General features: G+C 37.0%; 1 protein-coding gene across 1 annotated transcript; it reads left to right on the top strand.

Moving 5' to 3' along the window:
- The first annotated feature begins 1,377 nt into the window (after positions 1-1,377).
- On the top strand, positions 1,378-26,519 carry LOC110837038 (acyl-CoA-binding domain-containing protein 5). Its single transcript, XM_022078791.2, has 8 exons — positions 1,378-1,477; positions 1,575-1,728; positions 18,170-18,363; positions 19,297-19,459; positions 19,948-20,111; positions 20,559-20,859; positions 22,485-22,720; positions 23,992-26,519. Exons 2-8 carry the CDS (start codon positions 1,623-1,625, stop codon positions 24,139-24,141), a joined length of 1,314 nt encoding a protein of 437 aa, XP_021934483.1. The 5' UTR covers positions 1,378-1,477; positions 1,575-1,622; the 3' UTR covers positions 24,142-26,519.

Below are 26,519 nucleotides of genomic sequence, written 5' to 3'. Positions count from 1 at the left end.
CGCGGCCGAACTGACGGCCTGCGCGCCATATCCAACCCGAGACCACTTGTAATCAGACTTGCGAAATTATTTGTTGCGTGTTGCTACAAGCCCGTTTTTTTCTTTAAGCAGAAGGATATAAAACGTTGTCAGTGGAACTATACGGTTCCGGAGAATTTGACGTAAATACGTCTCTGTAATATAATGTAATGTTATCTTCAATGTCATCCATCTTGTTACGAAAGCGGATTGTTAACGGCAGTAATGTAAAACAACAATGCCGAGTAAACAGATGACGTTTCCTAGGTAACATAACAATGCACGCAAGCTGACCATTGTTGTCGATTTGTTGATACGGATCTTACACATTTTTCTGTTTTAGTAACAGGTTTTTGCGTAATGACCCTTCCATATAGACGTATTTACGTCAAAAAATGAATTGGAGGTTTTAACAAGGGCAGATTTCGCACAGATCCCTCAATATTGTCAGGGTGATGAAGTCGAGAAGAATGAGATGGGTGGGGCATGTAGCGCGCATGGATGGGACAAGAGGTGTGCACCGGGTACTGGTTGGGAAGCCTGAGGGGAAGAGACCTCTGGGGAGACCTAGACGTAGATGGGAGGATAATCTCAGGCGGGATCTATGGGAGATAGGAGTCGAAGGAGACTGGATTTTGTTGGCCCAGGACAGGGTCCGGTGGAGGGCTTTGGTTGATTCGGTGATGAACCTTCGGGTTCCGTAAGCCATCTGGTTGGTTGGGTCCACTATTTGGGAAGCCTGAGGGGAAGAGACCGCTGGGGAGACCTAGACGTAGATGGGAGGATAATCTCAGGCGGGATCTATGGGAGATAGGAGTCGAAGGAGACTGGATTTTGTTGGCCCAGGACAGGGTTCGGTGGAGGGCTTTGGTTAATTCGGTGATGAACCTTAGGGTTTAATTGTGCACGAAATATGTGCTACACTGTTTTGACAGATACGTGCATTAGCGTAAGTAGCATAGCATGAGACACGTGATGGTCTATTAAATATCAAAATGCGTCTGTCCAGTACAACTAATGCTAGCTGATCTGCCACGGCAGAGAATTGATGTTAAGTAAGCACAATACATTGTTACAATTGAAAGTCTGTCGTTTTCGCTCCCACTCTACCATCATTGAATCACGTTGTCCGCTACCAGTAAGTTGATCTGTGCAACAAAGTTTCTACTTCCTGAGACAAGGTACTGAACGAAGGGACAGTCTGTCTGTCTGTCTTGCTTCTCTTCCTGTAACTTAGATTTCTCCTGTGTACAAAAATGACAGATTTTGCTGAATGTTTGTACAACAGATCGCAGGTTAACAATCTACGAATTACATGTACTTAGTGTTGCAATGCGCATGCTCGCAAAATTCAACACATAAGCATGTAAGGATAAATTTTTATCTGTTTACTGCTTAAACGATTATCGCTGGACGAGCGAGCAGAGGGAGGGCAAACACAAGTGAACCTTAATTACGTGTCAGTACATAGCGTTACTTGAAGTTTTTTGTGTTGTACACTCGGCGCGGCTCGTGCGAACGATTACATTACGTGGCTTGATGCTCTTTTGTTTCAGTCTTCTAACGGCTAGCGGAGTTGTGTGGAGTGTCTGTATAGGTTATATATGCTATCAGCTGTGAAGTGTTTTGATCGCGTTTGTGCCACAGAAATGACAACAGAAGAAAAATTTCGTGCTGCAGTGAATGTCATCAGGAATTTACCAAAAAATGGTAAGTTGTGTATTTCAAAACATAACAAAGCTCGGCTATCAATACCTAATGAAAGTAGAAGAGGTCACTGTCATTATACAGTATCGGCTACCTGGGCCAGTATGTGAAAAAGTATATGCAACTGTATTATCCTTTAAGGAATATTGAAACTAAATTAATCCAAGAATATGGATAAATTGAACATTGTGTACCGCCCTGTGGTAATTTCATTTTCTTTTCAGTCATACTGATTCTATTTAATTAATCCCTGATTAGCTTCCTATTACCAAAATTAACTTTGTTTTGACCATCAGTTATTGTGTGCATCATTAATATTTTAATAGCATTTATATTTTATCGCTCTTTATATATTATATATCATACATAACGGATGTCACATTATTATGATAATAATCACCACCATCACTATTAGTGTTATCATTTGTAATTATTTTGGCTTATTAAGAGTTTACATTTTGTACCATAATCTTGGAACAAGACATAGGTTATTTAAATTGATGTTGCACTCTCACTATCAATTGTGAGTGCTTAGGAGGGAGAGATGGATTTCATCAAAATTTTCTGCCAGTTACGTTACTTACGCCTTTCAGTGTAATTCAAGAATAGAATAACAATTTACATTTCCTTTCCAGAGCACATTCATAACCCCATTTCCAATATAAATACTCTTTAACAAGATTATCCAGTTTTTGGATTACCAAGAAGCACAGTGTTTCTGAAAGTTTACTTGGCCTTCATTTGTATATAAATGCAATGTGTTTTAAATTCATTATCCTTTGGTGGATATGATTCTGTTTGTTGAATTCAGCATGGTTGAGAGGCCAAATCTTATGTACATAACCATTGCAGTGCTGTGGAGTTTCATTGCTTCATACAGTTACATTATATTGAGTGTTTGATATATTTGGTTTTAAGCATAACGACATACAATCTTGTTAGCTGTAGATCAAGGTGAATGGCCAAATTTACATGCCAGCTGCTTTGTCCTGAAAGAATGATCTCCAGAGCTGGTCTATAAATTGTGATGAAGAGAAAACTCCTGCCCCAGCTCAGAATGAAACCCTTATCATTGAACCTGTTTTACTCACTTAATAATTGAACTGTATGAACGAGAAATGTAGATTTCAGTTAGTTCTGATGTAAGACACATTGCTGTCAAGTTTGCATGTCCTTTAGAATATCATTTTATTGCTGGATGTGTTAAATGTTTATATTCCTAGTGTTGTTTGTAAACTCCAAGTAATCATGTATACTCATTTGCATGCTGCTAGAAGGATAAATTAATGTCCATGTGTTATAAATAAGAAACTGTCATACCTTACTAGGGACATTTTAATAAATTACAGCTACCTTAATAACCTTGCTTTTCTTTACATATTATGTTCAAAATTCCTATTTGCTGACTAAATTTAAAATGGATAGTTGAAGAAAGGACCTTGTTGTCATGTAATCCACTGGAGGGCATTGTTAGTGCTGCTAGGCATTATGCATTAGAAGATTAATTTTATCATTTATTTATGTTCTATTTGTATATACATCTTTGTTGTCTTAGAAACCTGTACAGAAGCATAAATGAATATAGGAAGGGTTACCAACATAGCTACAGCTTGGTAAAAGATGAGAATGATGACGTGCTTGTAAATCCCCACCACGTTTGTCAGTTATTGAATGTGCATTGGGTTAATGATGTTATACAGCTAGAAATAATACTCCTGAGCTATTACTACCTGAACTTAGCTGTTTTGAGATTGAGACTGCTGTTGAAAAGTTTAAAAGATATTTCTCACCAGGTACTGATCAAATTTCAGCTGAATTGATTGAATTAGTAGGTAAAACATTTTGTTCTGAGATCCACATAAGATGCATACCAGGATTCATGAAAATGACCATGCAGGTTTAGAAGTTGCAACACAAACTTTTCTTGTAGGAAATGAATTTAGCATTTTTTTCCCTTAATCATTTCAACAATTATTTACTTGTACATTTTGTCAGCATTTGTATGTGGTGGAATACAAGACTTGACTTAGAAAGGACCATCCCAAATATGAGTTTGGCTTGGCTCCTAACACTTCATGTGATGTGACTCAGATCCCATTATTTATTACACTGAAGTAATAGAAAATCTACCAGCTTAGTGATGCATGCAAATGCAAACCTGTTAAAAGTTACTTCCAGGAAGTTATTTTACATGTGAAAGAAAACTATTCTTGATGGCTTGTGCTTTATGTTTGGATGTGTGTGAATTGAGCTGAGAGCAGCTTCCATCTTACTGGTTTCCTGATGTCCTTTAGTCAAATCTAGGGACTATGCAGGAAAATTCAAAATACTGCTTGCCATTTAAAGGGCTATTTAGTTACACTGTTTCTGTTAATATAAATACTGCTAATAATTAGGTTCATGTTATTGTCTTGTTGGTAGTTTTTGACACACAAATTTCCAATAAAACTTGTAGGTAAGTTTGTAATTTCCCATTCGCATTGTTCAGTACCACAGTTTACTTGCCTGTCATCAGTGAATTGTCAGTTACTATTGTGTGGTCATGTGTTACGTACATAATGGGCTAAACAGAAGTGTTATATTTAAAAAACATTGTTTTCATATAGTTTCTAGGGCCTACCTCACTGCCTGCAGAATTATATTTTAAGGCTCTTCCCTTTTGTTAAATGCAGCAGAGGTGTGAATCTAGCAATTTCCTTCATACCCTGCTGAAATTTAGCTTTACAGGCCCTCCACCTTTATTGTATAATTTCATACAAGCAGGTCACTTTATGGCATTCAGTGAGTGACACTCATGATAAGAATTTAAAAATATGACAATTGTGTTACCTCCTATGGCATGTCCTTCATTCTGATTTTGGTCAATTTGTTTAAAAGTTGTTAGGAAGACAGAGAGCATAACACTATGAGGATGTTTATAAATTAGACTTAAAACTTCAAAATAACCAGTGCCAAGGACTCAGGATTATAGACTGCAAAAAAAATTAAAGAATGCATGAACCAGGCAGGTTTCCTGCTGGGGATGATAAAGTTCCATGATTTTTTGTCAGGCGTTAGTTTTAACTTGGAGTTACAAAACAGTTTAAGCTAGGCAACATGTAAAAAATTGATAAAGTATTATGGAATTATTATTATTGTAATCTCATAGGAGATACAATATTTTGTGTGAATGATACATGGGCATTATACCAAAAGGATGTATCAGTATATTTGCATATTCAAAGATATTTGGCTTAAAAACACAAAATAGTGGAATGTATGTCATACCAAAAGAGTATAATGCTGATGCTGCTCTACACAGTCACAGTTATCTTTGGGCAAGTAAACATTAATAATGCACATTTGCTGAACCAAATAAGCTTAAGAATTTTCCCTCAAGTGTAAACTGTTTTTTCATATGTCATACTAGCATGATGCCCTCGATATCTTCTCAGTTTAGTCGTCCATGCTTGGAAGTTTTTATTTTAAGAATGAGCCAAAGATATTTGAAGGAAGAAACTGAACAGTGAAAGAAATGAAGACAAAATAATACATAATCTAAAAGTAATGGGAAAGTTACAATGTTTTTGTTTGTTTTTTAGGAAAGATAAATGCAGTTGTGATAATATCACTGTTTTATTTGTTAGTAAATATCTTAATTTTCGCAATTACCGAGATTTAACATCATAAATATCGCATGTATCACTTTGTTTTGGATGGCTTTTCCCCATATAAAGGAGCTTTAGCAGAAACTGATCACTCAATTCCTTCTAATACCAAGGTTGAAAATGCAGCACAATGTTGGTTTTACTTACCTTGACTTTGGGCAAAAAAATGTATGTGTACATATGCATATGCATATATACAGAAGCCTGAAAGTCTGGACTTTTCTGAAAGGAGCCAGAGCAAACCAGAGGCCTTCCAAGAATTTAAGACTTGCATGATGCAAAAATGTGTTAAGTAGCATTTTATATTTTTCCCCAGGGGAAGAAAAACTATTTTAAGTACACAATATTGCATATATTATTGATTTGTTTTGTTACCTTCACAAGTTCACATAGTTGTTTTAAAAAGAAATTAAAAGCAATTTTATTAATGGAGATTGTGACTTTTTGGTCAAAAATTACAAAATGTGTCTTTTTTCTCAGCATATCTTTTAAGGCTGGTCCTGTCTGTCAGTCTGTGTGATTCAGGTTGAGAACTACTCGGTTATTATGGCTACCATGGTTGCTCAGGTTACCATGTTTCCCTTCATAACCATGGTTACCTTGGTTTCATTGGCTACCGTTGGTTGCCTTTGTATGTTTGGTTAGGTTAGGCTAGGCATGATTCTGAGATTTCCAAGAGCTTGGCATATTTATAGAATTAAAAATGTGCAAGTATGCATGTGGAAGCCATGTATTCTGGTATGAATTGCACCTTTCACGTCTTGCCAAGATGAGCTTCATTTTGAAACTGTTCTGCAGTCATTGCAGTAACATTGTGTTATCTGAGCTACTGACAACATGTTTACATAAACCATATCTTGGAAAGATTAAAAATAAGATCCACCTGCATGAGTATGACACTTCAGTAGGTATATGAAAAAGCAACATATTGTAACATTTGAACCTTTATTTCCCCAAACACGCATGGAGGTTATGTTTTGAATACTTGTTTATTGACTGTTTGCTGGTGGAGTTGGAAAGAACCTATTTTTTATATATCATACAGGTTACCAACAATCTTGACTTGCATTTTTTTTCAGTGCCTACAGAAAAGTATCAGAATAATACTCTGATAGGACTACAACTACTTCCTTAACTTCTGCCCTATTCTTGATTCATAAGTACAATATCCAATGTTTCACAAATGAAACTTTAATCTGTTTGGAAATCCATTCACCCCATAGTTATGCAGTACATTTCTCAGAAATGTTTTTACACTTGCCAGTTATTTGTGGTGAGTAGGTAAACATATTTTAGGAACCCTCATTCTTTTATTTTAAAGTGATTATAAGTAAACTCTAGTTGATAAAATAGGAATATATGAACAAAGTAGCTAGCCAAAAATTAGCCAATGTTTAAATTACTCAAAGTTTTGAGCCTGCCTCTGTTACAACAAACAGTTGTGAGCTGGCATGTAGAATTAATTTGTGTTATGGTGTGTGTGTGCACATGCATGTACGCATGTTAACACAACCAGTAGCATATTTATGCCGCTTTCACAGTAATGGGAAGAATTAATGAGCATTTCATTAGTATTGTTCACAGCACAGCACTTTCATATGTCTGTCCTCATTTATTCACAGATAAGGTTAAATGTTTTGTCTGTTACAGCTCTAAAAGTTATTGAACTGTGTAGAAAGTGAATCAAGTAATAATGAATCTAGTTGTGGCTTAACAGATTCTAATATATATATATATATGTATGTATGTATGTAAAAGATTAATACATTTTGGGCAGTCCCACTAAAATTTATCTGCATTATGTATGTCATCAGACAAGGGAGTTCATTACATTTCTGGTGTATTTTGTTTGTTCCTAGATGGTTTCTTAATTTCTTCTGGCAAACACTTCAGTAATGATGCTCTGTTTTTTGTACAGTCATCAACAGTTCATATCCTAGCATATGAACACCAGAGTAGAGGAGACAAAGCAAACAGGTTATCTCATCAGTAACATGTTTGATTTATATTTGAGAGGTTTGTAGTTTTAATCCTAACCGTGAAACCACTTGTGGTACTTTTCCTGAGCTTTGTTTGTCCCGCAATTGTTCAAACTCGAATGGTATCTTGAACTGCTCATAGGGCTCATCTGCCTCTAAAATAAGGAATTTATAATCAAACTAATAATAAATATAAATACCAAAAATAGGAGAATAATAATAGTAATATTAAAAATTGGATACGAAAGCGAGATATTGCATCTTTCATTCCTTTAGATTTATTGTTAAAAATCATCTCCACAGCACATTAGCACATTCCATGTCAGTTTCTGCAGGTAATACATTATTATGAAATGGCGTATGCATTGGTTAATCAATAAAAATGAGTGTACCTTAAAAGTGATGCTTAATTGTTTTGGAAGAATAGTGGACTTCAATACCATGAGATCAACCTCATAACCACTACTCACATATGCAGTTTATTGCTCTATCACACATTTAATACCTGTGGGTTTTTCAGTGAGATTTCCTGCCCTTATCTGTGTTTGATTTTGTATGTATTCTTGAAAGTTTCTCTTTATCTTCTGCGTTAAGTGGTAAACTAGTAACTGTTTTGTTACAATAAAGTATTTTATTGGTGATAGAGGTGAATATGATTAAGGTTGGCTTTATACACTCATTTGGATATTATATAAGAAATTGTGCATTACTTTGCTACCTTGCACAAATAAAAAAGTAAAGTAAAGCTGTCCCACCATACATGTAGGTGCTTGGGGGGGAGAGGTATTCTAACTCCTGCTCATTCTTGACCTCCGCACTAGATGGGTGAGTGGTCACGCCCTGGCTGCTCTTTACTTCCGACAAAGGACCCTGATACCCATTGGGTATGAGGCTGGGTAGGCCCCAGAACTGGTCTGGATGCAGAGGCTAGAGGAAAAATCCTCTGCCCCTGCTGGGGATCGAACCCCGGTCATCCAGTCCATAGCCAGTCACTATACTGACTGAGCTACCCCAGCTTTCCATATAGTTGCATCAACTAACCTTTTCCAAATCTTATCACTATTATTTGGAATTTAGTTGCATTGCAGAAGTAACTTGAGGTGGAAACATTTCAGGTAGGTAAGTTAGGCAAGATTCTTAAAATTATGTATTCGAAAAGAGCTAGAAATTGTGGCACACAAATTTAAATTGAACTATTAAACAATTGTAATGTTTATACAGCTGAAAATTTACTGGTACTATTATAAGCTGCAAATGCATTGTAAGAGTAACAGAAACATGCCAAACAAGTTTACACATATTAACTTTACGGGGCAGAGTCCTTTTCAATCAGGTTAATACTTCCTCAGCTAATCAAGAAGTATTCACCTTTTTATGGACTACAGTGATCATTATACATGTACATACAAGAGTCCAAAGCTGGTCCCTATCCTGAACCACTTGAATACAGTCTGCACTCCCACACACACTTTCTTTAAGATCCATCGTAATACTGTTCTTATATTTATGCTTTGGCCTCCCGAGTGGTCTCTTACCCTCAGTTCTTCAAACTAATTTCTTTTATGGATTTTACATCTCTCCCATGAATACTACATGCCCCACTCATCTTATTCTCCTTGATTTGATCTCTGTGCTTATGTTTGTTGAAGAGTACAAATTGTGAAGCGATGTCTTTGTAGTTTACTTCTATAGTCTGCTCTTTCTGTAGCAAGTAAAAGTAGTCATATAATATGTCACAAGTTGGAAAACATTTCCTTGATTGGGAATGAGAATGTCTTGTCATCATCATTACTGTCATCTTCACTTCAGGGACTAGGGTTATTTTGTGTTCTAGCTTCATTATCCCATTGCTTAAATGATCTACCAAGATCTATTTTCCTTTTGGTCTCTACATATAAGCTTGTTTTGACATTCTTCCAGGGCTAAATTTCTGAAGATATTCTGACCATTGAATTTTGTACTATTCTCTAGTCTCTTATTGAAAATATCTCTTTATTTCTTTCTTATCTCTTCATTCTGTGTCTTATCCTTTATAAAATGCCCCTTCACCGCTGTAAGGACTTTATTTCTGCCGCTGGCATTTCTCTTTTTTACTGTACATGCGTCACTACCGTTAAACAGCACCAGCTCTGCCATGAAATTCCTGTGTACATAAAACATTGTGCTATAATATGCCCACCAGAAAAAAAAAATTATATGTTGCAAAAGTAAAGCATGGCTTTGGGTGCAGAAGATCGATAACCAGACATAACCATATTTTTTAAACTCAGGATATTCTGGCAGTGTGCATGAAGCCCCTGAAACAAGTAAGGCAGGCTTTCCAATGCACAACATGGCTGGTAACTGCAAGGTGAAAGTCACCGTCAACTCTCATTTGACCTTCATGTAGAAAACTCTTGAAGACCGGTCTCTGTGTTGGAAATACTTTCTTAATTACAATTCATACACCCAAGATCAGGCTGTAATACAGTGACAGTGTTGCCACATATACCTAAGTAATGGTGTTGGTTAGTGAAAGGAAGTACAATTATATTCATGGAGTGTAAACAAGAAGTATGAGTATTAATTGAAAGGTGAATAACTGCATGCTGTGGGATCTTCTGGGGTAGCTAATGGTTCTCTGCTTTTATGGAACTGTGTTCACCCAAAATTAAAATTCATTAATTCATTTTTTAAAAGGGATGCTTTCCTTGTTGTCACTTATTAAGCAAAACTTTATTCAGAAAGAAATTAATTCTTCATTGGAAATGGCTGTCTTCTGGGTTGTTGCACCAGTAGTCTTGAAGAAGTTTACCAGTGTTTCAGATGTGTTTGCCGCCTCCATCATCAGGTACTTATCACACTGATGATGGAGGCAGCAAAATTATCTGAAATGCCAGTAAACTTCTACAAGACTACTGGTGCAACAACCCAGAAGACGCTGTCTTCATACTTGCTTCCATGAGGACTTCAGACCTCACCTAATTATCCATTATTTTAAGGAAAAAAAGAGGTATGGTAACCAGAGATACATTTTGGTAAACAAGGGTAAATATTTATTTGTTTATGGTTTATTTAATGATCGTCTGTAGACCGGTTTATGTGGCTCCAAGGATTATGATCTGAAACTTTTATGGCAGCTAAGTATAATGAATTCTTCTCAGGCTACCAGCCATGTCACATGGTTGAATGGAGAAAACACTAGCATTTCAAGAACCAACTTTGTCTTTCAGTACTGTGAAGTTCACAGTACTGAATTTCAGTACCCTGAGGATGAGGATGAAGATGGTTCTTGAAATGTTGGTGTTTTCTCCATTCCACACCCTGACACAGCTGGTAGCCTGAGAAAAATTCATCAAACCATCCTCATATTTGTCTGGAAGGAGTGAAAATCACTAAAAACCTGACAGGGTAGTTAGTCTGTGGGCCAAGATTTGAACTCAGAACCTCTTGAATGCTAACTATTCATCCACTATATTTGATGGTGGATATAAAGATCATGTTCATTTATCTTCTTTATCTTTTATTTATTGGGCCGTCTAGCCTGTTCCAGTACATACACACATACATTTTTTAATTTATTAATTTATTATAGTGAACAGTAACTTGACATGACCATTGTTAATTATAACATACAGGACAAAGGGAAACAGGAACAGAAATAAAGAAAACGAAACCATGCTATTTCACATTGACACTGATTATTCTGTTCGAATTGACGGGTGATGATCTTATGGCAAAAATTCAATACACATACAGGAGTCATTTATCAGTTGTGTTAAGACAAATATATATTTGTTTGACATGGGTTTCGAATTATTTGAGACTCTCTTATTATAACTAACAAACAAATTAACTAACTAAATAACTCTGTGGAGCAGAGTCATTCTTGAGAATCTGATAGTATGATCAGGTACTCAAGAAATGCTTTGTCTTTTATGGAACCAAAAAGTTCATTACCATTGATTGTAATTTGTACAAATGTTGGGATAATACCAGTGTCACAATTTGTTGTAACGTCTTTGAAAGTCTCACAGCAGTACAGAGGTGAATGTTATAGAGAGTGAGTCTGGTAATGGTCATTACATGGACCACTGCATTACATTACTACATTTTATGTTGTTTCTTTGCATGGTTGCCATGCCCTACTTATGACTAGCCTGGGGCAATTAAATGTAATGGAAAGTGTATAACATGATGTCAGGAAGTAGCAGAGCCGGACAACACATGCTTTTCCGTGATCCCAATTTCATAGGCATGCACTCTCATTCTTTCATTTTACATTTCCATTTATATTATCTGTCGTTTTCTGTATTTCCTATTTTCTTGCCTTCCTTAATCTATTTTACAATAACCAACTTAATTGAACCCAGAGATTCAACATGGTTAATACCAAAGACTGTCATTGTATAACACCTTCAACCAGTTTAAAGTACATGCTTACATGTGTGTCTCTGAGAGCCGTTTTAATATTATCCTCCCATCTCATTGATATTAAATATTTTAAAGACATTTCCCCACCGGTTTGTATTCTTCTTCCCTCATCTGAGGTATGTCAAGTTTGTCAAATTTATTTAATTGCTCTGACATTGTTATGTAAGTTGTGTAAATTGCAAGCTTCCAAATTAAAAATGGCCATTTCTCATTTTCATCCAAGTAGTCTTTGGTTTTTCTTACACACATTCAACATTATTGTTGTGGGCAGATCCACCTATCAGAAGAATTATGTACTACCTTTAGTGGTGTTAGAGCCACCTACTTGCAGACGTTTTTATATTACCACAATCGCACACAACATGATTAAGTTTTAATTAGTGTTTATTTATGCTTTTGTGTAACCAAAGGACAAGAGATCATGCTGCTATTTATCGGTAGCTTTACCTGGAACAGATTAATTGATTTTCATGGAATTTTATACAAATAATATGCTATTAGAACAGAATCCAAAGTCAAATGTTCTTTTTTACTCGAATTGGTAATACCAACGTGACGGATGCTCACAGGGTGATGTGGGACCATAAAGATGCTGATACCCATGGCCCTATGCGCATGCTCGGTGATGTCATCGCATTGTTACCACAGAGATTTTGGATAACATTATTACCATTGTGTTACAAAGTATTATTATTTTTGCTTGCATTTGGTATTCCCTTGGTTTCCCTGATGTCGTCATATTCCGTGATGACGTCATCAGCCTTGATGTCCATCTGCATTCATAGACTAGCTCGAGAATGGCTGGACGGGTTTTCATGAAATTCGGCTTGGACATTATGCCATTGGTGCCTGGTCTGAACTCGGACTGTTTAATTCCTTTATCGTCATCATTATAGTAGCATCGTTGTTGTTTCCAGCTTATTTAGCAATGTTTTTACCAGGATTTTGCTGGAAACACGCCACTAAAATTACATTTCTTCTTTCTTATATCACGGATCTTTAATAAACTCGTAGTTAATGCTTGCATAGTACACCCTTACAGTTCGCTGATGTTTATTCTTGAAAACCTCCGTGAACCGCAAAACTGCGTTGTGCGAAGTGAAGACCTCACGGGAAGAATGGGGTTAGTATGAGAATCAAAAACATGCGAAACATTATAATTAATATATACAGGATGCGTCAAAAGTATGTTTACAAACTTTGTGTGCGTGTTCCAGGATCAAAAATAAGAAAAAATGTTCCTATGAACATTGGGTCGCAAATTTTTCATTTTCAAAATAATAGCCAAAAATAAGTTTCAATGAATTGACTTTATATCAAAGTGAATCCAGCTTCCAGCAAAGATTTTCAATTAATGGCGACATGCTTATTGGTCCACACATGCTTCCATCGCGTCTAAGAGGACCTTCATATCGGCGATTCTTAAGAAGACACTTGCCACGTCTCCTTGAAGATGCACCACTGAATACAACAAGACGGAGTCCCAGCACACTTCTCAGTGAACAGTACCCTCAGCGATGGATTGGGTGTGGTGGCCCAGTAGCATGGCCACCGAGGTCACCGGACCTGATCCATTGGACTTTTATCTGTGGGGTCACTTGAAGTCCGTCGTTTATGCAACACCCATAAACAATGATGACGACCTATGGGAACGTATGCAGAATACATGCCAGATGATTCGAGGAAACCCTGGAGTGTACGAACGAATTCGTCAGTCTTGTGTGTACGTCGTGCTCGTGCATGTGTGGAGAATGGAGGAACAACCTTTGAGCATCTGTTATAAACAAACATCCCTGTCCTTATACTTGGCAATAAATGCATACATTGAAAATTATTTTTGGCTATTATTTCGAAAATGAAACATTTGCGACCCCATGTTCATAGGAATTTTTTTTTCTTATTTTTTATCCTGGAACACGCACACAAAGTTTGTAAACATACTCTTGACTCACCCTGTATATAATTAATGATCAAAAACATTAAATATCAGTGTTGGTGTTTATTGGGATGACGTCCGCTTTCCTGGCGAACGTTTCCAGGCCGATCGAACACAAGAACAACAAAAGTACAGTCATAGTACAATTGGTGTAACTCAATATCCACGTTACTACTGAGACAGGTAGGCAGACGTGTGCTGTTGTGTATCACTTCGTGCATCTGCGCAAGAGCGAGGGACATACACCGCGATGCGCAAACCCGCCAACGAGGAGGGTCTGATGTACGAGGTGCGATCGGAAAGTTTCAAGACTACGCCTATAAAAACCCGTACACTTATCTCAGGTATTAAATTCATCCATCACCCTCGAAGTAGTTCCCCTGGGAGTGAAGACAACAATCCCAGCGCCGCTGCCAAGCCTGGAAGCATCCCTGGAAATCTTTCTTTGTCAGCCTGTCAAGCACCATCTGCGATTCTGCCTGAATCTCTTCTATCGTCTCAAATCTCCTTCCCTTTAGCTGAATTTTCATCTTTGGGAAGAGGAAGAAGTCACACGGCGAATAAGGAGGGTGCGGGATGACGGCCATGGTGTTTGAGGCCAAAAACTGCCGAACTTTGAGGGCGGTGTGCGCTGGCGCGTTGTCATGATGCGTCGCATGTGGAGTTCTTCCTTTAGAATCAGCTGACAGGTCCCATAGCCTATCCCAACAATGTCGCACAAGTCGTTGATGGTACGACGTCGATCTTCGTGAATGGCCTGCCGAATCTTCGTAACATTTTCGGGCGTTGTGCTCGAAGATGGTCGTCCAGAACGCTCGTCATCATCGACAGAGGTTGGGCCATTTTTAAAACGTGAATGCCACACAAAAGTTTGTGCACGACCCATTGCGGACTCCCCAAATGCTTGCTTTAGCATTTCATAGGTTTCCGTAGCCGTTTTGGCGAGTCTTTGGTAAAATTTGATGCACACGCCATTCCGAAATCGCAGGAGGGTCGGTGTAATGCACTACAAAAACGCCCGTAATTAAGAAACAAATGCTAATTCGATGATGCCGGCTGGCACACTGATTCACTATGAATGTAGGCCGCACCCCCTAGCGGCAGAAGCTCGTACTACATCCGGTTCGCCCTCTATTGACACAGTCTTGAAACTTTCCGATCGCACCTCGTACGTTACATTGGTCTTATGCATGCTTCATTATAAGCTTGACAGACAAAAATTAACAGTGAATTATTCTTACTGCCATTAAGTTCTAATTCTAAAAGTGAAAGGATATGACGTCAAACTTTGTGTCTTCCGGCAATGTCATTTCAATGCCAAATAGATGACCTTATGTACTTTTAATTACATATTTTTCTTGCAAGAACCAACAGACAGGACAGTAAGAAATGAAGGTGGCGGTGTGATGTTATATTATAGTGTAACAATGTCATTAAACAGTTCAACAATGCCAACCCCAACACATCTCAATAGATTATATATCATTGCTTAAATTAATTAGTTTAATACAAGAAATGATATGGTTATTAAACTATAAATTAATGAGTAAAACAGTAGTTATGACAGAAATGTGAATAAAAGACTGGAAAATATTATCAAGCATGACCCTAATAATGTTTTGTTGGATTGATAGATGAATTGCAAAAAGCACATAAATTCTCAGCTTAAGCTAGTAAGTAATAATGCTTGTCTGAGAAAAGTAAATATGAGTTTGTCTCATTATTAGAATATTGAAATGTACCAAAAAGAAAATTTTACCTGCCATTTTTATGCAGTGAAGTACGTGACTGTTTGCAGTTTTAACCTCATATTGACGGGGTGATTAAAGCCAAAATAGAGATGAATGAGGCACATAGCATACATGAACAAGGTAAGCAAGCAAGTAATGCATACAGAATTTTGGTAGGAAGACCACATTGGATGAAACCATTTAGAAGATGTTTGTGGATGGTGGGAGCTTGTGTTAAAATGGATCTTTGATAAATGTGCTGAAATGATGGATTGAACTAGCACAGGTTAGGCATTAAATTTTACGCTTTTGTAAGACTATTGAATAGCTATCAACTGGTCAAGAAGGATACCTCCAGGGGGGACAAATAAATGCATAAGATGATCACTGATGTAAGAAGTTGTCATTCTATTATAGATGTAAAACAAATGAATCTGCGCAGTTGCTAGTATGTTGTTTATATATATATGTTATTCCCCTGCAAAAGTCAATCAGTTTAAGATAAAAAAGATTAAAATATCTGCCTCTGTGTTTCAGACCTTGAGCTTTGTGTGAAAGGCTTTGAAGCTTCTCACTTTGAAGGCTAGAGTTGTTCTTACAAGTGTTAATCTTAAATAGGCCAGAGGTCAAGACATATAATTGAGATAGTCATTCTGTATGTATAGTAGAATACCACAGTTTGATATGACTTGCCATAGTGAAGCATCTTGCAGTTCACATTTATATTCAGCAGCTTGGGAGAGGCCAGATGCCAGCAATGGTTCTTAACCCCTAACAAAAGAAACATGGAAGTGTGTCCTGGAAGGACTTTCTGATTTTACTTACCTCATTGGCCATGGTGTTTGGACAATTCCAAACAGTTTTATTTTTTATTCATGTTATTAAATTTGTATATTCAGTGGTTTGAACCATGTTATAGATATAAGATTTGAGGTTTTCACAGCAGTGAGTATGAAGTTTTCTGTCTTCTGGGTTGTTGCACTGTGTAGTATGGTAGATGTTAACCAACGTTTCAGAGGTCATACTGCCTCCGTCATCAGGGCGATGAATATTCATCGCCTGATGACGGAGGCAGTATGACCTCTACAACGTTGGTTAACATCGACCAGACTACACAGCACAATAACCCAGAAGACAGAAATCTTCATGTACTAGATGTTTATCAAATTTAAATGGTGTCTCTTTGATTCAACAGTCTTCTGTGTTGAACGTTTGACTACCATATCCTATGAATGCTCATATTACATAATATTTAAATCTTCAGTGAATGTTATGTAATCAAGTACATTGACTTTCAGTATATTTTTGCTAAAACTTGCTTAAAGTCTCAAAATAAATTGATATTTGTATACATGGGTTTCAGTTTTTATTTGGCCAAGTGGGGAGGGGAAAATAAATGGGAGTATATACTCAATTTAATAATGTTTAGATTGTTTCAAAGCTACTCACACTACCTAAGAACCATTAAAGATTTCCTTGTATTTCATTAAATGTTTACCAAATCAAAAAATGATGTGAATAAAGCTTGTGTAACTTGATGAGATCTATAATTTATGTTAATTTTTTGTGAGGGTAGGGGAGAACAAAGTAAACCATTGCTGATAAAAGTCACATGTGATGTGAACATAGAAAGTAGGCTTTATATTTAACCAACATAGACCAAAATTAAATTTGCTCAACTACTTCTAGTATAGCCCTCCTGCCAGCATCAGATTACATTGAAGTGGTAATGTCAGGGATGAGACTTATGACAACCTATCCATTTTGTGTTCACTATATTTGCTGTGCGAAGTATGCATAGAAAGCTCTCTATCTAATCCTTTCCATTTATTTTCATGACCTGCTCTTCTTAATCAGTATGTATCAATTTTAGCAGTTATTGGTCTCTGTATGTCAGTTCATACATCATGTTGCTGTCTCTCTCCATTTCTACAAGCATTACATTTCTTCAACTCGTTTTTCTGGTCCAGTAGACTTTCATGTGGCAAAGTCTTCATTTTTTGAAATAGCAAAGATCATGGTTTGACAAATAGAGCTTAAAATTGTTGGATCCAAGGAATTAGGCCTAATTTCAGTGATTTCAGGATCCAAGGCAAATGAATGTAAACAATATGAACACTGTAGGAGGTCAAACTAGTAGAAGTTTCAGGTATAAGAAAAGGGAGTATGAGAAAGATAGAATTAATGATCTTGAAGGAAACAGAAGACTCAAAATATTTTAGATGCTTGTATGAAGACAGATAGTTGACTGTTATTCTTATGAGTTTTCACACTGTAAATTTATAGGTAGATACCAACATTTCAGTGAACATGTTGTCTTCATTTTCAGGGCTGAAGGAGCCCTGATGATGGATGCGCTGTGTTTCCTTGAAACATTGTTTTTTTTCTGTCAGTCTACATGGCATCAAAACCGAGAACTCCATTATCATCCTCACTCCTATGAGAATGTAATCTCAAACTTAACCCTTGTTTTGTTGTTTGGTTTATCAGTGCTGTGTTCAGTGCCCAAGTTATGTAGCATCGGGTGAAAATGGTAGGATGATCATGTCTGTTGAGTAGGGAAGGTTGTTATGCAAAGCAGTTTTGATCTGTTACTTTCAGCGCATTTGTTGAGGTTATGGATGAACCCATGAAAAATATCAGTAAAGAAAGTTGACCTGACCTGATCTGATCTGAGTGGCTTACCACAAATTACTACTGTAAGCTATGAAATTCTGTTTCTACTGTGTTGGTTTGCAGGTTCATACCAGCCATCTCATGAGCTGATGCTGAGGTTCTATGCATACTTCAAACAGGCAACAGAGGGACAATGTGTGGCACCCAGACCAGCGTTCTGGGAAGTGGTAAAGAAAATGAAGTGGGAGGCATGGAACAAACTGGGCAACATGTCACGAGAGGAGGCAATGAACAACTATGTCGAGGAGCTCAAGAAGGTTCATGCTTAGAGGCTGTCATTCTTTAGAACCTTATTTGTTCTGTCGCATTTTCATCTAAGATATTTCTTAAGGATAGTGAAATCACACTTTTTCATCTCTGCATTTGCTTTTTGGACTTTCAGTAGTTCAGTCAAATAAAACAATTAATTAAAAATTAATATGTGAGATGTCAGGTTGTCATGGCAGTGAATATGAAGATGACTGTCTTCTGGGATGTTGCACTGGTGCTTACTCCCATCACCCTGATGATGGAGGTGTTAAACACCTCTGAAATGAAAGTAAACTTTCACCAGACTACACAGTGTAGTGTCCCAGAAGACAGTCATCTTCCAAAATAAGTTTGAATCCCTGTAATTTATTGTATGTTTTTTATATTTTCATAAGATAAACAAGTAATAGTGGAACAGAGATATTATCTTATGTGCCAGCAACAAGATGATGTTAAATTTTTAAATTTTATATACACAGGTGGTATAATGTAGGGACAGCCCATGGCTGTTAATTTCAGATGCTGACTCCCCCTTGGATCCATATCTAGGGATATTTAAATCTTAAGTTTGCTTTTTCAGCTGTAGAGGTTATAGCATCAGATGTGAAGGCAATATGATGGTGAATGGTGAGAATTTGGAGGGAGACATTTCTGTCCTATTTAAATGGTACTGTCACAGGATTTGCCAGGAGAGACTGAGAAAATTTACTTTTACCATAGTTAGTATATGCAATAACTTGGTCAAGATTTGTACTGGGTATTTTGTGAGCAGAAATTAACTCTATCAACTTGCTGAGTTTCTTTTAAAATTAACATGTGTGCTTCAAAATGAAGATGATGCTAGTTTTGGAAATGTAACTGATTTCATGGCCTGTTGTGTACAGATAAAATTGTGATGTATTTCCTGTCTTTAATTTTATTTTGTGTCTCTTGCTTGTCAGATTGTGGAAACTATGTCATATACAGACAACGTTGCAACGTTTCTGGGAAGTCTTGGTTCATTTTATGATTCTGTTCCTGTAGAAGATTTAGAGTTGCTGGTGGGAAATGTGATTGAACGCATACGTTCACAGCCTGGGTCCCCTCTCGGTGGCTCACCTCTGGGTAAGTGAAGTGTATTAACTAATTCAGACATGCTTACTGCACATTTTATGTAATTATATTCAACTACTCATTACTGTTATACAAGAGAACTGGACTGGGTAACTGCATTTGTTGTTCAGTCTTTGTCATTCCCTAAACAGAAGACTGTCTTCATGTTTTGAGGATATCTTACAATGTAACTGGCTTAAACAGCTCAAAAAATAAATTAGTGTTTAAGTAATTGATGGAAGAGTCAGAGATAGTTTCTGAAGCATTGGGCTTTTGTCCACATATGACACAGCTTGTTGCCTAAGAAGATTTTATCACTTGGAATAGACCTATTAATTTTAACATCATTCCCAAACTGAACTTAAAATTGATTGCTTAGCTAGAACAAGTTGTAAGTTTGCTATTTGCCATATGTCAGAAGATCAATTAATTTTGAAACACCGTATATACCCCATTATATCAAAGGACATCAGCACAGAACTGGAGGAATTGTTTTCCAGTATCACGTGAGTCTTCACCAAACAGGACATCTGCGATATCAGCTGCAAATGGGCGAATCACATCGAGCCTGGAAACCAGTCCAGCAAGCAGCTATTCAGCCTCACCATTACCTCCAAATCCAGATGATGATGAAGAGGAGGAGGAATTCATTGACACTGTAGAGGTCAGTGCAGTTCTGCCATCAGTATGGCTTTTCTCACATGATATGTTCAGTTTTAGACATGTGCAAAAATCTTATTTTCCAGCTCATTGTTTATTGGTTGTATATTATCAAGTGGTGGTGACATGTCTCCTGTGTGTGTACTTTGTACTGCATCAAAGTAGCACCCTAAAGTTCTCCAATTTCACTCAGATTTTGAACAGGAGATTCTACAAAGCTACTGAAGTCTTCACATTTCAAGTATCAGTATAAAATAATTCACAAGTGTGTCCTTCGGTACCCCTCTTATGGGCATTTCTGGAAGGGAGCTAACATCCAAAAATAAGTACACGTGAATAATTATGGATTGGTCTACAGAAGAACATTACACATTCATGTAATAAGTTGGAGTGCAGATTCAGTTTCCTCTTACCCACTGTGAGCTTACTTGTATGTTTAAATTTTATACAGACTGAGCCTGAGCGTATAGTGAAAGAAAACTCTACTGTTGGGAGATCACTGTCAGGGTCGAAGAAACCAAATTACTACAGTAATGGTGTTCCTATGATTCCAAAGAATGACTCAACAGAAATTATTCCTAATGGTCATATTAATGGTGTAGCCATTAAGAATCATGTGAATGGTCATCACAGCCACATTGCAGAAGATGCTGTGCCACCTGCAATGGATGGTCTTGGAGAAGAAGGAGGAAGAGAGACAGTAAACAGCAGGGGGCGTTCCAGAGAGCGACACAGCCCCAGGGTACACAGGGGTGAGGAAATAGTTATCTTTGTTTAAAATTGTGGGTATTTTAATTTCCATAAATGGATGTTTTTTTGCAGTTTTACAGTGTATATCTAATGCCTTCAAGGAAAAACAGAGAACTGGAAATTGCACTCCAGGATCAGTAAATTTTTAGACTTAAGAAATACCAGTGAAGTTTGTGGTATCATTAACTCATCAGTACTGGAAGATTTAAATCAATTTGAATAATTTCAGGATGAAGGAGATGGGACTTAAATTCACACATACAAAAAATATGCATGCTTGGACAGAAGTGACTGTCACTTCTCTAGTTTTAATCAGATTTATTAGGTAAACACTACAGTAACTGTAGAATATGAGGATGCGATTTTCATTACCTCAGTAATACAGCTTGATGTAATAATCCTTGAAACACTCAAAACAGTGGAAATCATCCCCACTAGCTTACAAACACCACAAGCATAGCATAAATTTAACCAAATGTCACTGGTTTCCAAGGCTGTGATAAGGACCTTGGTTCAAAATCACACTCCTCTGATTGCATAAAGTATTCTGCATTAACATTGGTCTTTGTTATAGTTATGAATTGTACTGCACAACAGGTTGTCTCAGTTCCTTTATTTTACAAAATTAATTATTATAAATTATAACATTTCCAAAATGTAATTTGTGTCCTTGGCTGCAATGAGGAAACATTTGTCGTGTCCCCCGTCATTTGATGCCTTGCCATTCCAAATCTGTCACCTACACCATTGTCTGTACCTTCATTACTATCATAATTCATGATGATTATCATTAAATAGAGAAAATCGAATATGTTATTAACTTGCCTATCAGTCACTATGCAGTGCAGACACAGCATCAATGTGGACCAACGTGTCCTGCTAAATCACAGCAGTATTCCGTCCAAGAAATCCAGATGCCATGAGCAGGTCATGGAAGCAATGGAAAAAGATTCTCCTAGAATAAGACCTTTACTTAATGATGCATTCCTTTCTGTCCCTTAAAAGGGCTGTTCATATTCTCTCTCTCATGACCAGCTGTCCTCTCTGGTGCCCTGAAAGAGCTCTTTCCAGTACATCCAGATATGGCTATGATTGGCCAATCCCCTTGGTCTGATCCTTCTGCTAATACTCTGTAAGCCATCCACTTTCTAACTTTGATCACTTCGATCCCAAGAATCAAGGTAGAATGATCCCTGATATATTGCCAAAATACAACATGGCACAACAGCCCAAAAGACAACCATATATAGTTTCCGCATTTGTATAGCAGTTCAAGCCAAAAGTACCAGTCACCCCACCATGTCATTAGACAGTAATATCATTGCATACAGAGACAATGATAATAGTGTTCTGTGTTATATTAAGAAAATTAGTGCATTGATTCAAACATTACAGCTTCATAAACCAAGATTTAATAGTAATGTGATGTAACTCTTGTCGATTGATGTACAGAATATTGTACACATTCTTTTACAGTGAGGGTGATGAATATGCATGTAGAAAAAGTGGCATTAAACAAACTATTAATAAATAAATAATATGCATGAAAGTACAGTATTTTTATTGGGTGAATAAGTAAAGACCACTTATGGGATAACCTGAGAAAATATATGTTTTATGAACGCAGCTTTTCCCGTACCCACGAGGATAAGCCAGACTGAACTCCAGATCGCCATGGTTAAGTGTTGCCCAAATTCTGCCGTTATGACACCGCCCAGATTGAGTGAGTCACTGCCTGTTAATGACATCTCAGATCAGATTCGTGAAGCTGTACTTCACCTACAGAGAGATCTGGATAGGGTGACTGCAAGAGTGAGAAGTCTGGAGGTTTCTGCCCTTTCTGGATCCTTACATAATTCGTCGGTGAGTGATCATGAGTTGAGAAACTACAGTATTCTTTCTGAGAAAGCAACATGAGATATTTAAAAATGTTTCCAACATAATGGAGAATGCTTTATTCACAACCCAGCAGGACATGTTATGGAGTGATTGCGTTCAGAATTGATACTGCTTTTTGAGGCATCCTTTTCATGTAGCATAGAGTTTATTGCCTCATGATGTCACGGAGGTCCACTTCAAATTTGGGTTCTTACTCCCCCAGTTTGTACTGGTTGAATATTCTGGGATAACAAATACATTTAGATAATGAAGATCTTAAATCTTAACAAACTGAGCAGGTTAGTGCAGCCACAAAGCCCTAGGCTGATATTTAGGAAGTACCCAGTTTGTATCTCAGCTCAGTTACTGGCTATCCTAACAGGTTTTTCATGGTTTCTCTCAGTATATCCAGGCAAATGCCAGTGTACAGCCTTTAAATAGGCCATGATTTTATCCTGTCAGATTCTTATGTACCTATCATTCATGATCATTTTTCCATAGTAAGTCATTCTTTGTAACCTCTGAAATTGAAGCAGTACTATGGCAAAACCTAATAATCAATCAAGGATCTTGGCAAAATATTATACAACACGTAAGTTTTGGGCTCTACATAAAAACTTCCATAAACAGTGTTAAAAAAGCTAAGGTGCACGTGTGTCCACACTTGCATATGCGGGGAAACCCCCCCCCCCCCCCATACACACACATCACATACACATTAAGCCATGGTATAATTAACATAACTCTGAGCTTGGAGATTGTATTTCTTATGTAAATACTTTCTTGGTGATTATTTTGGCAAAAATACATTTTTAAAGTACAAGTTATAATGTAAATTGTTGTTGTGTGAAGGGTATGAAGGGGACTTTGAAATACCTTGAAGTTATTTATACATTAAGCTGTGAGATGGCATTACTTGTTGAACACAGAGGTTTTATTTGGAAGTAATTTTCTTGTAACATCTGATCTGAATTGTATATTACAGGTATATAATCTCATAATTTGTGAGAGCAAAATAAAATCTTTGGGAATACAAGGAAATATTGGCAAAAAATTAGAAATGCTACTTGTGAATGACCAGATTTTTTAACAGATCAACATCTATCCACAAACCTATGTTGGAGAAGGTTTTACTGTAAATGGTACTTTCACTATTGAAATGCAGTGTGTGTGGGAACATGGCTCTCTACAAGCATAGTTTAGCCTCATCACATGTACATAATGGGTTTAATTCGGCTGATGCAATGTTTGTACAGGTTTGGTCAAATGAGAGACATCCATCATGGTGGCCATTCCCAGATCTCTCGCCTAGAACCTTCATGTTTGTGATCCTCTGGCCTCTGTTTGTTCATGCAGTCATCCTGTGGTTGAGGAAGAGACGTAGTGCACGTGCTCAGCTCCTTTGATTGCTCATCACAGGTTCAGTTGTTTTGTAAGGTTGGTAACAGCTGCAACATCCTGTGATTGTCTGTAGCATCGGTGCTATTGTTATCATCAGTCAGGTCTGTTTCAATAATTGGGACTGTAAGGATGATATGTTAACTCTGTAATTATATTTTATGTACCTTTGAGCCCTCATAATTGGGCGATAGTCATTGAAAAAATGTACCAAGGATATAATATCATTATTGGATGAAGGGTCTATGTTTGTAATATATGGCAATGCAGTGGTGATAAATGTAATATTCATAAATTCCTTGGGTAATGTCCTATGTAACATCACAGGTTTGGGGTGGATGAGCCTAGAAAACACGGAAATACAAAGACTGGTTTCCACAATGTGTTTCATGTGTCTAGCAATTGACATGTTGTGAAACATTTACTATATCATAGTTTTAGAATGTTTTTAGTGTTAAAATTCTTTTCTATTCCTGAAAAGTGACTTGGTAGGCTGTAGTGTGCTGTTTTATTACTTGAACTGAACTGTTAGTTTCAGCTACAGGCATGTGGAATATTAAAATTTAAGACATATCTTTACAGTGAGATTTGGGATCCCATATTTTATAATTCTCTACATCTGGCTGTTACTGAAATTAAAACATAGGGTGCAGTGATTTTTGTTTTACTTTAAGCTCTTGTTTTTAATGCATAAAATTATCTAGTCCATAGTGTGTGATGATGATTCTTGCAGGAAAACTAGAGATTTATAATCAGCATTTTGATCAATATTCATTTCATTCCTTTTGTATGCCCCATATAAGAAGGTATTCTTTTTACTGTGGTGGTAGTCCAGAAGCAAGAGTGTTCACAGAAACACATTATCAGATTTTGTAGATGCAAATCAGATATGCACAAACCAAGGGTCAAATATAACAGTATGTGTTCCTAAGAAAGTGTTATTCCTGTCAGCAGCGGATTACTTGGGTCAGTCAGGCTGATAATTATCAAGTGATTATAATTGCCTTCTCATGGCATGTGCTCAGTTTTGTACAGTTTGAAATAACTTAGTTTTTTAAGATGTCTGTCTTCTGGGTTGTAGCGCTGTGTAGTCTGATAGATTTTCACCATTGTTTCAGAGGTCCATGCTGCCTCCATCATCAGGTTGATGAGTGATGATGGAGGCAACAAGGACCTTTGAAATATTGGTGAACTTCTACCAGACTACACAGTGCTACAACCCAGAAGACAGTCATTTTTGTACTCACCACCATGAGAACCTCAAATCCTATTTGGTTATATTAAACAGTGATGATAATCATGTGGTTTGGCTTATCAAGTGTTACTACCCAAAGGTCTTTTTGTCCTTTCTGTAACCATTATCACTTAAATTTCAGCACTGTGTAATGTAGTTTAGCAATAAAATTTTAAATACTTAGTTTGGAATGTGGTGCATGTAACATAAGTATAAGGGCTGAAATGGGTTTCTTAATCCTGGTGTTGTTTTGCAAAGAGGAAAAGGTGTACTTCTGGGACAGCAGAAACCATACATCGGTATTCTGATAGGATGGTAGCTGACAGAGGGAACCACAGCCTGGTATTCCCAACATTCTAATTAAGCACCTTGTTTGATTCTCATTTTCTATTCTACTTGGTGTTCTTGTTTAACTTTGATTGTGTGTTCTATGGTGATGTTGTTGGGTAACTTTTGTAAATTGTTGTACATGTTTAAGGAAATATACATGGCCTTTATTAAGGTTAAGATAGGCAGAAGCAATACAGTTGTTTGGCTCAGTTAACTGCCCACCCATCATTAAACTATGGTGAGAGCATAAATGGTTCTTTCAGATTTTCCGCATGAAAGGTGCACTGCTAAATAGGAAAATGATCAGCTTTATTATAAATTTCTCTGTTTTGGGGAGAAATAGTCTCAGAAGTGTAGATTAAGATGGTGATTGGGCACTTTTTTTGAATCAAGCCTTGGTTATTTATCGAGCCTCCATAATGACTAAGACTTTTTCTGTTTGTACTTAAAAAACTGCAACATTGTCAGTTGGGATCAAATCCAAGACCTTTTTAATATTATGCTAGTATGCAAATAACTAGGGCTGATCAGCTGTTAACAAAGGCAGGTATCTGCCCTTTCATTATTTCCACAGTATGTCCCTAGGAATTTTTATTGATCAGCAATTTGGAATGACAGTTTATAACAGTGGCTTAAATGGTCAGTGCTGGTACTTAGAAGATGTAGACTTCATCTGTGATGCAGGCTTTTGCTGAGCCAAAAACTGCTTACGAATTTGGAATAGTGTTCTTTATAAGAGTCACAGAATGCTGCTTGTGAATGTAGAAAATTTTACAGATGTGTGCATAATATAATATAATAAATAATGGATATATTACAAAA

Source organism: Zootermopsis nevadensis, unplaced genomic scaffold (genome assembly GCF_977971745.1).
Source record: "Zootermopsis nevadensis isolate Lab colony 2312 unplaced genomic scaffold, Znev_1.0 Znev_ptg000050l, whole genome shotgun sequence".
NCBI lineage: Eukaryota > Metazoa > Arthropoda > Insecta > Blattodea > Termopsidae > Zootermopsis > Zootermopsis nevadensis.
The sequence above is the reverse complement of the archived record's forward strand: the minus strand, read 5'-3'. Positions and strand labels throughout refer to the sequence as shown.

Excerpts from the sequence above, each read along its gene's own strand:
- LOC110837038 (XM_022078791.2), top strand. The coding sequence starts at position 1,623 with ATGCTATCAGCTGTGAAGTGTTTTGATCGCGTTTGTGCCACAGAAATG. Across the intron at positions 1,729-18,169 it reads CAGGAATTTACCAAAAAATG|GTTCATACCAGCCATCTCAT; the intron begins GTAAGTTGTGTA and ends GTTGGTTTGCAG. Across the intron at positions 20,112-20,558 it reads AATTCATTGACACTGTAGAG|ACTGAGCCTGAGCGTATAGT; the intron begins GTCAGTGCAGTT and ends AATTTTATACAG.